Source organism: Echeneis naucrates, chromosome 3 (assembly GCF_900963305.1).
Source record: "Echeneis naucrates chromosome 3, fEcheNa1.1, whole genome shotgun sequence".
Classification (NCBI taxonomy): Eukaryota; Metazoa; Chordata; class Actinopteri; order Carangiformes; family Echeneidae; genus Echeneis; species Echeneis naucrates.
The window spans coordinates 21,362,365-21,377,337 of NC_042513.1; the positions used below are offsets into that span (position 1 = coordinate 21,362,365).

Below are 14,973 nucleotides of genomic sequence, written 5' to 3' on the forward strand. Positions count from 1 at the left end.
GATTGTGTTCATGATAAAAAGATAACAACAGCAATTCTAGAGTCCATTTTAGAGCTAAATGTGTATTCAGCTTCACTACAGTTGAACAAAGCATAATTTCATTATGTCCGCCGACTTCTAAACATGAACTATAAGTCCACAAAAGATGTGATCGAAATAATCTCACATAGAGCTTTTAACGTCAGTTACATCACATAATCACAACAAAGAGACGGCACATCTGTGATTCCCTGCCACATCTAAAACATGAAGGGAAAAAAAAAAAAAAAAAAACGGTTGGCATTTCATTACAAAAAGAGTAACCTCGAGACGATTTGTCTTGTTACAAATAAAGGAACTTTGTATTGATAATGTTGAGGCTTACTAGGCACAACAGATTGATGAAGCAGAGGATGTGAGTGTCTTGACCAACCTTTGACATTCAATGCTTGATTCCTAACAGTGACAAGTTAAACTGCTATAGCTGATCTTTCTGCATTTTTGAAATACCTACACTACAAACACTTGGCAAGCAGAGGCAGTAAATCCTAAACCCTAATGCTCCAGTATCAGAGCTGAAGTCATCTGAAGATCTAACATACTGTATGTTATGGATTCAGTCAAGCCACATACTGCAGCTTTTTAAACTCACACAGTCGCAGTTTGGTCATCGATGGTGAACAATATTTCTATTCCATGGTCCTCAGTCAGCACTGAATAACTGCGCTTTAAACTCAGTCTCAATTCAAATACCTGTTCAGACGATGCAATCTTGTTTTAAAGATGAGTGTCAGTGAACATGGTGTGTTCCCTTTTCACAGAATTTAAGGCCTTGATGGCATCAACAAACCCGTCCTCCTCCACACACTGAAGGAAAATAAGAACCACAACACTGGAATTAGTGAGATCTTAAAATACAGACTATCAGCAAACTATTCACTGCAGATATCGATTTAGCGTTTTCTTTGAGTGCAGAACGTCGGTCACTTCATATGTTTTTTTCACGGACTACAAGCTTGAACTTGAGCTCTTTGTTTTGAATTTTGACCACTTTTGTTATTTCAGATTTGCCCGAGATGGTCTGCTTTTGTCTTGATTTTCTTTTGTCTTTCACATTTTTTCCTCAATTAGTTTTTTTTTGTCTAAGTGAAAGACTGTAAGTCTGTTTTTGTGGCAATCTGCAGCGTTTGAATAAAGACAGGTGAAATAACAAAGCAATTTTCCGCTACACTAATCACAGCAGGGTCTTTTATTCAAAGGTTATGAAAAAAAGTAAATAACCACTGAATAACAATTTTCTCTATAAAGCTATGGTGGACTTTTGGCAAAGTCTGCCTGGAATATAACGGCTATACTCCATCGTAATTGTAATTTAATTTGAATTTTAACATGTCTCTATCCTCACCAGTCCAGAATCGTGTCCCACGGGGTTGTCCCAGCTTCCGTCCTCCATCATCAGTGACTTGCTGTCAATCAGCTGACTGGCACTGCGGTGCAGGGAATGCTGGGAGTAGGCTTGACTCAGGTCTACTTGGCTGGGGACCCGCATGACAGACATGGGGCTGAACCGTGAGCTGCCAACTATCTTTGTGTCTGTTAGACCCTGAAAAAGAGATTGATTACAAATAAAATACTTCATAATAACAGCAGTGACGTTTCAGTTCTTTGCTGTAGCTTGAAATCTGCTTTGTTTTACCACAACTTAATGTTATGGAAAACCCAAAGACTAAAAACAGACTATAAACATAGGACTGAAATTAATGGAGAACAAAGGAACTTAAAATGTAGTTTAGTCTGAGGGGCAGTTATGTGAGGTTCACATAATAGTATGTATTCTTGAATAAGTTACATAAGTTTAACTACAATTAAAAAGTATCTATCACATGAACCACTCAGAAACAAAATAAGCTATCTATTTGCATCAAAGGAATTTTCATTCAAAGCTCTATGGTGTATAAAAAACTATTGTTACACTTAGATTACATGTTACGTTGTCTCTGAACAGGAAAATTACTTATTGAAGGACCTTTGATTAGCTGCCTTTGGCATAATATCAACAATCAGCAGGGGGCACCAGTTAGCAAGCAGCCGCCCTTCAGGCCATGAAGAGAAGGAGTTCCTCACGTTTTTTAAACAGTTCTCGAACAAGAAAAAACACTGCCAACACTGTGGCACAACGGAGTGTAATGTACCAACAATATGATATAGTTTGATATATCTCATGATTTCATTTGTTATGTATAAAAAGTCAACAGAGAAAATGAGATTCAACATGTTTAAACAGGATGGACATACCACAGCAATTTGATAATTCATTTTATATCTCAGGCTCCAATTCTGACCAAAACTTCCTGAAGTAACAAGTGTATAAACAAACCACGCACCTTTTCTTTGGTGATTGTGTCAGATCTTTGTTGGTGTGGAGTGCGCACACACACACACACACATGCTCAGGCACACACACACGCACACACACAAACGCATGCATAAACAAACAAAACACACATGCAGACAAAGCACCCACACAAAGTCACAGTCCCATACCTCATTGTACACAGTGTAGCTTTTAAGCATAACGTTGCTGTTCTCAACACAGTCTGCTACAGTGTCAAACTGCAGGGGAACAATAAAATAAACATTTAGGGTCTTGACAGTAAAATGCAGAGAAACAATCTTACTGTGTGGCGATCAGGGAGGAGCACACAGCTGGAGTGATGCTTAGAGCACAGCTCAGGACAGGGACTCTGAGAGAGACAGAGGGTGGAGACAGTAAGATATTTAAGAAAGATATCAGAGAACACAGAACAAGAGAAAGAATGTTTCACACAGAATGGAGTTGACCAAAAGATAATTAAAGATGAATAGAAAATAAATGTTTCTGTTGTTTGTGGGACTATATGCTCTACATCGTGGTGGCCAATTTTCAGCCCCTGTTCCTGATTAGAAGTTAAATTGAAGTTAAAACGTGCAAACATAAAACTTGATCAAGCAGATTTAGTGTAAAAACAAGAGGAAATATAAATTCAGCTTTGTTGTGACAGTGGTAGTTTCATTCCCATCTGGCAGATTTCTTTGTCTCTCCGACTAACTCTTTCTCTGTCTTTTCCACTTTCAGCCATCTTGTCACTCTCTCTCCTCGAGTGTCTCGTTTCTCTGCCCCTCTCACCGTGCATGCCTCTCCTCCATCCTTTCTGGTCTTCTGAAGCATGACCAGCGGAGGGCGCTCTCTGGCTGCTGGATTCTTCCTCAGGGCTCTGAGAGGGATGAAAAAACAAAACAAAACTGCATTACTTTATTCTCAACTGCACCAGCTTCAATCATCAATTGCCTTTTAGAATGCATACAAATGCTTCGATCATTTACAAGTCTCTGAACTGTCTGGTGCCGGGGATATAACTGTGCTCTATGTGCCCCATTCCAAACAAGCCCTTCTCGCATCCTTCTCTGGGCGTGCTAACTGTTCCAGAGTTGTGATTAACAACAAAGGGTGATGGAGCCTTTGCATCACTGACACTCAGCTCTGAGCAGTTTTCTACTGAAGAGAAGACTTTTATAGAAGGGCTTTTCCTACCAGGTGACAGACTGCACTTCTGAGTTCATGAGCTAATCCTATTTATCTAAAAGTGTACATATTAACATACATATGAATAAATGTGTATGTATATGTTGTATATATGGGTTCAGTATTGATTCCTTAAACTGATCTTTTTCTCATCTTTCGAAAACACTCTGTGGTCATTGCTTGAAAAATATTCTACAAAAAAATGTCCATGTTACATAGTTGGGCTCAGTTTGATATATATTTGCAGTTTTATATTAACTAGAAGAACCTTTTACATGCTACACATTAAATAAGAATACCTTTGCAGCACAAGGCCCAGCAGTATTGCGAGCATAAAAAGACCCAGCAGTGTTAAAAGCAGGATGAACCACAGCTCAGAGTAGACTGGTGGTGCTGACATGCTGATGCCCTGTGTGGCACTGTCCTCAGGCTCAGGAGGAACTGCAGGGACACCAAAAACAGCTTTTTGCATCAAATAGCCACATAAACCTTCACTGAATTGAAATAAAAGTGAGTGTGTGAGACACAAACACCTGATTCTCTGTAAAAATACCAGTACAATGTGAGTGTGTGTGTGTGTGTGTGTGTGTGTGTGTTACCAATGCCTGCGGCAGGGCTGTATCTGACAGTGGGAGTGCTGGCACTGCCACTATCGGTGACACAAGTCACCTGAAAGGAGAGAGCTGAGAAAAACAGAAGGGGAGAAATACTGAACAAAAGAACACATTTTACAACAAAATGAAATTACAATATTGTCATGAGAGTTGACTTTTGTAGTTAGAGCTTGTATATCTGAAAAAAAGCACAATATCTTTACTTCCTGAAAGCTTCTCGTGTCAACACTCAAAACTGGACCTCAGTCTGTGATAGAAACTGCCTATTCTCTTCTCGTCACTTCATTCATCAGTAAATGACGTAAATGAAAATGCACAGTCCAGTCTACATTTATATAAGACGTATTGCAGGACTGCACCAAACTGGATTTCTGAGTGTTTTGAATGTGCTTTCCTCGGTTTCTGCCAGCTCTATTGTACCTCTGTAGTGGCAGACTCCTCTTCAAAGGTCTATGACTGGTACACTATTGTGAGTATATACGTGTGTGAAGTACGCGTTTACGCTCACTTTTCTGTGAGGTGCGTGGAATATGGAGATAGCTGTAGAAACCAGTGTAGACCCTGAGCTGGCTCTCAGTCACACTATACTCCTTCAGGTATCCGTTGAGGGAAAAGGACATCCCCCAGTCCAACCAAATGACAGTCAGATTACTGCCGACCGAGAAAGGAGACACATACTCAGGAGCTGAAAGGAGGTAAAGAGAGACAATATGAGAAATGATGTGGTTTTAATCTTTCTTAAGACTTTTTATCAGTGAGGGCTGCAAAATTATGAATTTTTGTGGTAGTATCGTATTGCTTGTTACCCTCACTGAGTGTAGTAACAGTAGTCCAGTTGGAGGCAGTGCTGCCCATGTTGTTGAAGCAGGCAGCTCTCAGCTCATAGGTGGAGTAAGGCTGGAGACCTGCATGGTATCCAAACCATTCATTTTTCATGTAAAGGTTATCAGGTTATCTTGGTCGCATCATGATCTGAAAATGTCTGGACTATGAACTCACCTGTTACATTGTAGCGTCGCCTCTTGCCAAAAAAACAGATTTCAACTGGTCCATCAACACAAGGCAGAGGTACAGGCTGGGGGGGCTGTGGGCAAGATGATCGGAGATGTAGCTCACAGCTAGAAAGGCAGAGAGAATGATCAGAAATGACTGGCTGTCCTTGTTCGAGCAGTCTAACTTCATAAACCAAATAGTATTTCCTAGTTGTGCTCTCACCTCTCAATGACTCCATTCGGTGCCAGAGGCTCATCCCACTCGAGCTGAACAAAGCGGGAGTTCAGGGTGACGGGACGAGGAGGGGGCTGGTGGGCTGGGGCTGCAGACAGGGTGTGAATCTCGCTCTTTGGACCCTGGCTACAGCACTGACAAATGGCAGAACAGGGACTTCAGGGATTTATCATAGTTTTGAGTCTACAAAGACACATCCTGGCAGAAGGTAATTCCATTATGTTAATGTAACACATACAAATATCAATAAAGTTATTTTATACCAAATACTGAAATAAAAGTATAATAGCAGCTCAAAGCAACAGTTCTTATCTCTTCTGTACTGCGTCATTGTAAGAAAAATGATCAGAGCTGGGTTTAATGACCAAGTAGAGAGGTGTTTACAACTACAGTATATAATGTGCTCTACCCTGTTAGCAATTACCTGATAACAGGTGCAGGCCTCGACAATGACCCAGTACTGAGTGTAAGGACGTAAACCGTAGAGTGTCTGCTGACGGGATGTACCCTCTGAGAGCTACAAGAAGGGGATAATGTGGTAAAAAAGAAGAAATAATGTGTGAAGGAGAAGCAGTAATCATAGAAAGTGGTTGTATCTGTAAAAAAAAAAAAAAAAAAAGAAGAAGAAGAGGATAAGAGCATTAAATGATTTATTAAGTGCAGTATTATGAGCTTTACCAGTGTGAGGTTGTTGTGGTTCAGTGAGAACACTCTGTAAAGACTAACAATCCCATTTGGCTGAAGTGGAGGGTGGATGTCCACGACTGCTGAAGTTGCTGAAACGTGCAGGAAAATAGGTGGACCTACGCCCTTGGGTGGGGCAGGTCCTGTCCTCCCACTGGCCCACAGACTGGCAGTACGACCAGCCACATTCACTGCCCACACCTGTCGATCAAATCATCACATTAGTCGACAATATCATGCGTGAAGTAGTGACAAAATAATAATATGAGAGGGAGTGTGACACAAAGTGAGAGTCAAACAAATGTTTTTCTTCCATTATAGGACTTTAGATGTGTTTTATTAACTCTTAATGATGAACGCTTCTCTTAATTACACAGTTTCCACCAGACCAACAAAAAGATAATAGTCAATTCATCGGCCCATCCATCAAAACCACCATCAGCTCTGAGAGCAAAACCTTTTCACCATGCAACCCAACACTAACATATCTGCATGACAATTACTTTTCACCTTCATCAAGGAGTTATTGTCACACAAGCACACACACACCCGGACACACACACACACACACACTTAAACAGTAATCTTATTTGTGTGCTTGTGTTGGGTATAATTAGACGGTGTACACAGCACAGGGTCAGGCAGGGTTGAGATTTGCATGTGTAAGTCATCTGTAGCCTGTCAGAAGTAGTGCAGGAGGCAGATGGATGGGTCTGAGCTTTAGTCTTGAAAGTGAGTATGTGTGTTTGTGTGTGCGCGTGCGTGTCTGTGGATTATTGTTTGTGGCTGTGATCACGACTTTTGTTTGCATGCGTGTGCATGCAAGTGTGTTAGGAGTTGAATTAACCTCAATAATAGTCAATTAGGCTGTGATCAATCAGACTGATTGATCTAAGTGACAGCACAGATGGACTGAGGGAAAGGAAGAATGCAGGATGGAGAGACTAGGGATGGGGAGAAGGACAAGAGGAAGGGTGGACACTGGGAGAAATTTTGAGTTTAGCGTTGTTTTGTTGTGCAGTTTGACTCCTGATGAGCTTGTTTGTTTTCAAAAAGGTTCAGTTCTGCAGATCAGATAACGTTGAACCAATGCTTGTTTTTCCAATTACACAGAAAAGTGCTCTTAGTGCTCACATCTCAGATTTAGTTGGTTGTCCACCAAGATATCGCCAAAATTTGTCAGACAAAAAAATACAAATAAAAATATTATTATTATTATCATAACCATCATCATATAACAATGATGATTATAATAATAATGAATAATCAAAACTTGATATTTGTACTGTACATAAATAGCTTTAAAATAATAGTTCATTGTTTTTTCTGAAAACAACCAAAACAGCTTGTAAACTAAAGTCCAGCTTCTTTAGGTTGGATGTATTTCTATCCCTGCCAAACAACCTGAGCAGCTGCAACATAAAACAGGTACACAACCTGTGTACACTTAGACCAGCCTGGTTCAAGCCCAAGTCTAGTCACGTATATTATAACACACACATGCCATCATGCAATATTTTAAGTCGGTTAACCCTAACCCTTTTTTACATTTATGTATTACAATATCTTCCGTTTGGGGCCAGCATATATAATTGTGTTCAGTGGAAGAAGAAAGGGGAGCGGAGGGATGGATGACAGCAAGAAGAATGAAGGCAAGATCAGGAGCCTGTGTGGAAAAAGAGAGAAGGAGGCGTGGAGGGATGGAAGAAAGAGGGTATATTAGTAAAGGCCACGCAGTCATTCTGATAAAGAAAGGTCAAAGAGAAGTGTGCAGTTAACGGTTGTGAGAGATGAGCCTATTTTGTTTGTTTGTTTGTGTGCAAGAGAGAGAGATAGAAAGAGCTTCAGCTGTGGTCATTACATTGGCGGTTTTAATTATGAACCCGACTGCTTTACAGTACAACAATACTACTATTTGAACAGCTCAGAGTCTTCTTTATATGTTCAAACAATTACTGACAGTAATGAATGAAACAGCTGTGAGGAAAAAGCTGGAGAAGAAGTGGACAAGCATCACAAAAAAACAGCTTTCTATCACATACTTTATGAACTTTATACCCAGGAACTGCGACCTTACTTGTTGCTTAAAGTTTCAATTCAATTTGCTTCTGTCATCATAAAAATTACAACCTGCAGCAATAAAAATTTCTACCCAGCAACAGCCATGTTCTTCAAGTAGCAACACAGTTCGATCCTCAACATGACGCAAAGCTTTGGACTTGATTAAGAAGTTTGTGCCACATAGACAGCAGAGAGAGGTAAAGTTAAAAACTAAAGTCAGCCCAGATCGCCCTGCCCTTGATCCAGCGCTCATTTCTTCGTCCTTATATCATCTACAGACTTTTTACTGCTTTCTCTCCTCCGCTCTCCGATTGGGCCATGATTTGGCTTAACAGACACAAAATAAAAATATACCCTGTTAGCTGCCATGGCAGCAAATGAGCCGCCATGGCAACAAACGACTACAGGAAACTTCCAGACAGTAGTCAAGCCCTTTTATTGGACGCTTGGACTGCGGAATTGATTTGAGAGCTCTGATAGGCCAACAGGACTACTTGGCGGGTGCATCTACTTGGGGTGAAGGGGCTAAGTTGTGTGAAAGTGGGCAGTAATTAAAACCAAGCATAAAGCTGTCAATAGGAGCTTATGACCCAGTGTAATTAGCCTAATATGATTTCTCTCTCTGCACTGTGGTGTGCTAAACTGAACTGACTTATCGTCCTTGTGTACGGCTGAAACACAGGCAGACAAAGTATGTGAGCCAGTTAGAAACAAAGACAGGAAAACAACAAAATAAAAATGGAAGCAGTCGGAGTGATAGTTCTATAATAAACATAGTACGTCCAAAAATGGCGTATATTTTGCCGTCTCTGATCAACACTGCATGTGCTCACGTACAACACATACAAACCACAACATTATCCATGTACCCCAGTGCCCCACTGGCAAATCCTCAGGGGACGTGTAGCGGTCACCATTAAAAGGTCTTTCCAATACAAGCTCTGTTACCAAGGGGCCTAACAGTTAATTCGATTGGCTGGCTGGTAATCAGGAAGTGGGTGCTCTGAGGGCCCAATGATTAATGGCTCTGTTGCCCGCCCGTCATCTCCCAAAGCTCCTCCCTCCCTCCCTCCTCCTGTCATAAATTAGGACCCTCGTAAATAAAGACGGCACCACAATCAGGCAAACTCAATCAATTACTCAGGTTCTCTGGTCTCAGCTTGTGTGTCTGACAGGCTGGAATGCTAATGTTATTGTTGCTTCCAAAGGGCTAGCCTGTCAATTAGTGTGCCGATGTACAGCCCAACAGCATGAATATGGACCCCTCCATTTAACACCTGTCTGATTACTTGGCTTGTGCATTTGTGTTTCTTTGTCACATATGGATGACTACATCAGATGAAGTGTGTGCACTTGTTTTGGGACTGGACTTTTGGAAAACACGTCTTTCAATCTAGAAACTGAACTCATCTGATGTGTCTTGAAAATGACATTCACAGATCACAAAAAGACATTTACATTTGTTCCCACGTCCAATCCAGAGGACAAAAACTAACTAACTAACTAACTAACTAACTAACTGACTGACTACTATATCTATGTATCATATTTCTGTATATGAGAAGCACATCACCTCTGTTAAATGATTTCTTCAAATCTTCCTAAAAAATACATATTACTCCAAAAAAACACCATGAAATTTAAAGGCAGGTCAACTCATTGCAGTAATGCTGCAAATTCATATAAAAAACTGCTGATGATTTCTTGATACATCAAAAATGCAGGCCAAAATTAACTCGTTAGTTAGTTACTAGTTACAACAACTAGTAGCATTTACTGTACTTTACCTTTCTAGCTACACAAACGTAGCATTATACCTGGTATTGGTAGAGTGTGTACGGCCGAAGTCCTTCATCTTTGTATACATTGGAGACATTCTTGTAGACAAGTGTTGCAGCATCACCTCTGTGGGTATCAGTGTGAGCCAGTCTGCGGTACACCTCATAGTGCAGGACTCTACCATTTGGCTGAGCAGGAGGGGACCAGGTGAGCAGGAAGGTGGTCTGTAGGCTGGTGTGTTTGTCAGGCTGCAGGTCTAAGAGTGGTGCTGTCTGTCCAGTAGGGGGAGCCTCCAGAGTAAGAATAGACGACCAGTCACTGGCGGAGCAGCCCAGCGCTGTACAAGCCTCCACCCGCATCTCATACCTACACACACAAACACACAGTAGATAGTTAATATGTGACACCGCCTTCAGAACAACAGCAACCACATCTTTCCCAGTTCAAAAGACTGAATAACTGCTGAAAATGAAGTATACGACAGAAACTAAGAACTTCTGTTTATTTCAATCAAATGTTAGTCTTGAAGGCTACAATAGAAGAATAAACATTATCTAATTTCTAATTTAAAGACTCTGTTGTGCTTTTAGACCAAGACTTAAATAAAGGAGACAACAGAAGAGGTGAATGGATAAAGGTCGTCACAGAGCGAGGGAGCAATCTTTAAATGGAACCTTGTTACAGGATACATACGACACACAGACATGTACACACAGGTATAGACACACTGCACTACACTGTTGTCACTGAAACAGTGACAAACACAGTAATAGATAAATACAGGTCCTGCCAATCAAGGCCAATTGATGCTCTTGTTGTTTGAACGAAAATAAGAGCTACTGTAGCTAAAACTGCTGAAATCATGAACGCTGGTTCTGATAGAAAAGTCTCAGTTTGCTGTGTATGTGGCTCTGCAGCCTCAGACCAGTCAGTGTGCAGTAGGGTGTCACAACTGAACCAGGATATCCAGCATCTTTAGAAAGCACTGGACAAATAAGTCCGATCTATGCAGGCCCCATCTTTCAACTTACAGGAGGATCTGCTGCTGAAGGGAAACCTACACAATATTACACAAGTAGTCATAATAATTTGGCTAAGCAGAGTACAAGCTTCCATTTAATTATTTTAAATATGTTACATTTGATCATCTTTTGACTATACAGAAATGAGGCGACCAGCCTCCTGGTAGCTGATGGGCGGTATGATACTGCCTGGATGGCAGAAGAGTCAACCAGGATTTCATTTTTTTCAACCAAGAGATGGCAGAGATGGCTCCCTTCTCTGTTGCTCATTCTTATTTCTTCTTCCCTGCATTTCCCTTCATTAAAGTACTTAAATCTAGACATGAAACAGACATGAAGGCTAACTTTGGTTAATTGTGCTTTGACAGACCTGTGGTAAGGAGCCAGCCCATACAGAATGGTGTGTCGGTCAGAGAAGGCACCATCCTCTGGAGTGAACTCAGTACTGGTGATCTTCAGCTGAAGTGGATCTCTTTGATAGACAGTGTAACTCACAATGTCTCCATTAGGACGGACCGGAGGACTCCAATCTACCCTGACCTGGAAAAACAAATGACATCCACCATAAGACAGTACAAAAAAAATAAAGAAAAGAAAAGTGAAAACAAGTGATCTAACAATTCAGGTATGACTTCTACAGCATGGAATGAACAGATGAATGACCCACCTGGTTTGGTCCCAGAGGCGTCAGCGTGGGCAGACCAACACCAGAAGGAGCTGATGGGTGAGTCTTTGCTGAGACTGCAGCACTGCTTACTGCTCCTTTGCTGTTGTTGGACCTCACAACGTAGCTGTAGTCCACACTTGGCAAAAGTGTGAAGTCGTGGTAATGTGTCTCTGTGCCAACATAGATGACTTCCCCATCTCTGTAGAGTTCATATGCTGTAATGATGCCATTTGGGTGCGCTGGTGGTCTCCAGGTAATCTCCACTGACTCTGGGCCAGTGACCTTCAAAGGGAAAGTCAATGCTCACATTAAACAGATCACTAAATAGGATTCAATATTCAAATGGATGTTTATAATAAAGAAAACTAAGGAAAGCAACTTCTGATGGTACTGCACCAAGCACGATGCCTTGTGACAAAATGTCTTAACGCAAAGAAAGTTCAGTTTCCTTTAAAGAATTCTGGGTAAGTTCACAGATTTAAGCTTTTCCAATCTAGGTTATAATTGAAAATTCAAAAATTAACAAAAGGCACCTTCAGCATTGGGGCAGGTAAGTCAGTAGGAGGAGCCTCCTCCGTCACAGCAAGCGATGTGGCGCTCGTGGTGCACCCACCACTGGTGCAGGCAAGCAGAACCAGCTCATATGTTGTGTGGGGCTGCAAATCTGATAGCGCTGCTCTGAGGAGGCTCCCACGATACACTTCTTCATTGTTCAGTTTCAGCACATATTCTGTAACTTCGCCATTCTGCATCAGTGGTTTATTCCAAGAAATGCTAATGCTGGTTGATGTAGTGGTGTCCACGATGGGAGCGTCCACAGCAGCAGGCGGAGCCTCTAAAGTTGTGATGTTTGTAAGAGGGCTGGTGACACATCCCTCAGATGTACAGGCTATGATTGAGTAGCTGTAGAGAGGAATAGAACAGAAGTTTAAATAACATTGTCATAAGATGTTTTTAGTGTTTTGGTGTCCTCAGAGGGAAACGGTTCAGGATAATTCGTTTCAAAGCAAGTAATACCTGTATGATGAAAATGGCAGGAGGTCTTCGTCAGTGTAGCTGAGGACAGTGGGGTCAAAACTAAAGGAGAAACTGACACCGTTTCTCTGAATCCTGTATGACTGAAGCACTCCATTGGGCTCCAAAGGAGCTTTCCAAGAGACCAACACCTCACTAGGCCGGCCATGGAGGTGGCTCACTGATGGAGGGGCTAAGCCACGAGGCGGCGCCTGTTTGGTGGTTACAGTTATCCAGGGGCTGCTTGTGTGTCCAGCTGGGTTGTGAGTGCGAACGCTGAATTCATAGCGAGTCCAGGGACGCAAACCACTCACTGTGTATGAGAAGTTGTCAGTTTGTTCTGGTGATGAGTTTCTAAAGAGCACCTGTTGGAAACGAGTGGATAATAAAGGTTGATGAGTTCAGTTACACATCTGTAAAAAAAAAAACCTAATATAATCTCTCATATAAGTTGCAAGGTTAAATTGCTTTGAGACGCACTGTGTTAAATGTCTGTAACAAGGCACGCAACCTTTTTAAGACACGGGGAGCACTTCTGTCCTCTCTCAGACTAATGTAGATATCACTGCCTTTATCGATGCAGATGTGCCTTTCACCCACCTTTCCTTTCTCAGTATTCTCATCATTAGTCCTTCCTGTTCCCACTTCTACCAGACTTTTTCCAAGTAGGACATACTCTTTAATTGGCCCATTGGGCTGGGCAGGAGGCCCCCAGTTAAGTGTCACACGGTCTGGACCAATGTAGAGAGGCCTGGGAGGAGGCTGAGAGGCAGGTGGAGCTGGTGCTGTAGTAATGTGATGAGGAGGGCTGTGTGTGCAGCCCGCAGAGGTACAAGCTTCAAGAGTCAAAGTATATCTAGTCCATGGTTCCAAGCGCCGAAACAGGAAGCTGCGTGACAGACCACTGAACTCCAGGTTTCCCTCACTGTACAAGTTATACATCTGGAAAGGAGAAGAGGCAAAGCAGTGAAGAGAGACAAATAGCTTCAAGTGGGAAAGGAAGACAAGAGGCATTATTAGGCATTAGATTTATAGCATAGATAATCAAAGGAGGACAGAAAAAATTATGCAGTTATGTGATCAGGATGTTTGGACACAACTTCTAATTCAATTTGTTTTTTAAAATAAAAATAAATTGTCAAACCCCACAGTATGAATATGTAGTATCCCATTTTAATTGGCTCTGTTTATCAATTCATACACAAATAGTTAGCTGAATTTGTAATTGCAGAAGGTGGTGCCTCTTGAGTCATATTTTGTGTGTCTGTGTGTGTCATCTATCATTTATTTGTTGTTAACACTGTACCTTTCACGATGCTGTGTGACCACCATGCTCTAACGCTGTGCATTAACTTTGGTATAATTACACTGTTGTTGGGAGTACTGTATGTACCGTGATGACTCCATTTGAAGCTTGCGGCTGATCCCAGCTGAGCAGTAACGCCCTGCCCGACTCTCTCTGCTCCACTGTGAAGTTAGCCAGGCCAGCCGGAGAAGCCTCCAGGGTCCTAACACCTACCCAAGGACTGAACACACTCCCTGAAGGGTAACAAAGCATCTGGGCTCAATGGAGTTCAGTGGCAGGTGCTCTATTGTCTTTTGATTATATCTATTCTGATAGCTTAAATGAGCTAATGATCATATTCAACGTACCTGCAGCATTCACAGCTTCAACTCGAACACCATACTGACTGTATGGTTCAAAACCATACACTGTTGCCTCAAAGACTGAACCCTGCAAGGGAAGGAGAAACTAAAGTATTAGTTCACAGGCAGATGGATAGAGTACTAGGTCAGAGGAGTAAAAGTGGAAAAGTAAAAGAAAGTTAGAAAGAGAAATGAACGAAATGAAAGCGTCTCGAAATGGAGAGATGGAAAGGGAAACAGGGAAGCGTGCTGTAGCAGGAGAGGAGCGTCAGGAAATTAGTTACACAAACAAACCCTGCGTGAATAAAACCATCACATTACTCATTAAAACGGGGAATGAAAAGGAACACTGAAACAATGGCAAGCTAAGATGACATGACATGGGATTTGTGATATCAACATTTCAGCATTCAGGCTCTGCCATGGTAAAGCAAGTAGGCACCAGAGAAAGGGCAGAAACTGAGAGAGACTGGCAGGCAGACGGCTGTCCCTTATGGGTGAATTCAAAGCTTCCAGATTGAGTTTTTATGTCACACATGCACCCTTTCATATCAGACACACACAAACATACACAAACACAGTGTGTCTGCCAGTAGCTTTAGGCAGTGGGACCCAGCCCAACACCCTGGCAGACACAGGGTAGTGTGTGTGTGTGATACAGTGGGAACAACATTTACTAATTGATAAGAGACACACTGTTGTTTCAAAAGGCCCTGG

At 41.8% G+C, this 14,973-nt stretch overlaps 1 protein-coding gene across 1 annotated transcript in view; it reads right to left on the reverse strand.

Moving 5' to 3' along the window:
* Window positions 1-756: 756 nt before the first annotated feature.
* The window catches only part of ush2a (Usher syndrome 2A (autosomal recessive, mild)), a 169,802-nt gene continuing 155,585 nt past the window's right edge, over window positions 757-14,973 (reverse strand). The window contains exons 75-94 of the mRNA XM_029498572.1: window positions 14,263-14,344; window positions 14,003-14,148; window positions 13,210-13,551; window positions 12,613-12,974; window positions 12,129-12,498; window positions 11,596-11,877; window positions 11,299-11,468; window positions 9,945-10,272; window positions 6,061-6,267; window positions 5,807-5,899; window positions 5,371-5,516; window positions 5,155-5,273; window positions 4,962-5,060; window positions 4,664-4,840; window positions 4,141-4,224; window positions 3,841-3,982; window positions 3,107-3,233; window positions 2,658-2,723; window positions 1,385-1,582; window positions 757-846 (exon numbers count right to left, since the gene is read on the reverse strand). Of these exons, the coding sequence (XP_029354432.1) occupies window positions 757-846; window positions 1,385-1,582; window positions 2,658-2,723; window positions 3,107-3,233; window positions 3,841-3,982; window positions 4,141-4,224; window positions 4,664-4,840; window positions 4,962-5,060; window positions 5,155-5,273; window positions 5,371-5,516; window positions 5,807-5,899; window positions 6,061-6,267; window positions 9,945-10,272; window positions 11,299-11,468; window positions 11,596-11,877; window positions 12,129-12,498; window positions 12,613-12,974; window positions 13,210-13,551; window positions 14,003-14,148; window positions 14,263-14,344 (3,630 nt within the window). The remainder of the gene's footprint in view (window positions 847-1,384; window positions 1,583-2,657; window positions 2,724-3,106; window positions 3,234-3,840; window positions 3,983-4,140; window positions 4,225-4,663; window positions 4,841-4,961; window positions 5,061-5,154; window positions 5,274-5,370; window positions 5,517-5,806; window positions 5,900-6,060; window positions 6,268-9,944; window positions 10,273-11,298; window positions 11,469-11,595; window positions 11,878-12,128; window positions 12,499-12,612; window positions 12,975-13,209; window positions 13,552-14,002; window positions 14,149-14,262; window positions 14,345-14,973) is intronic.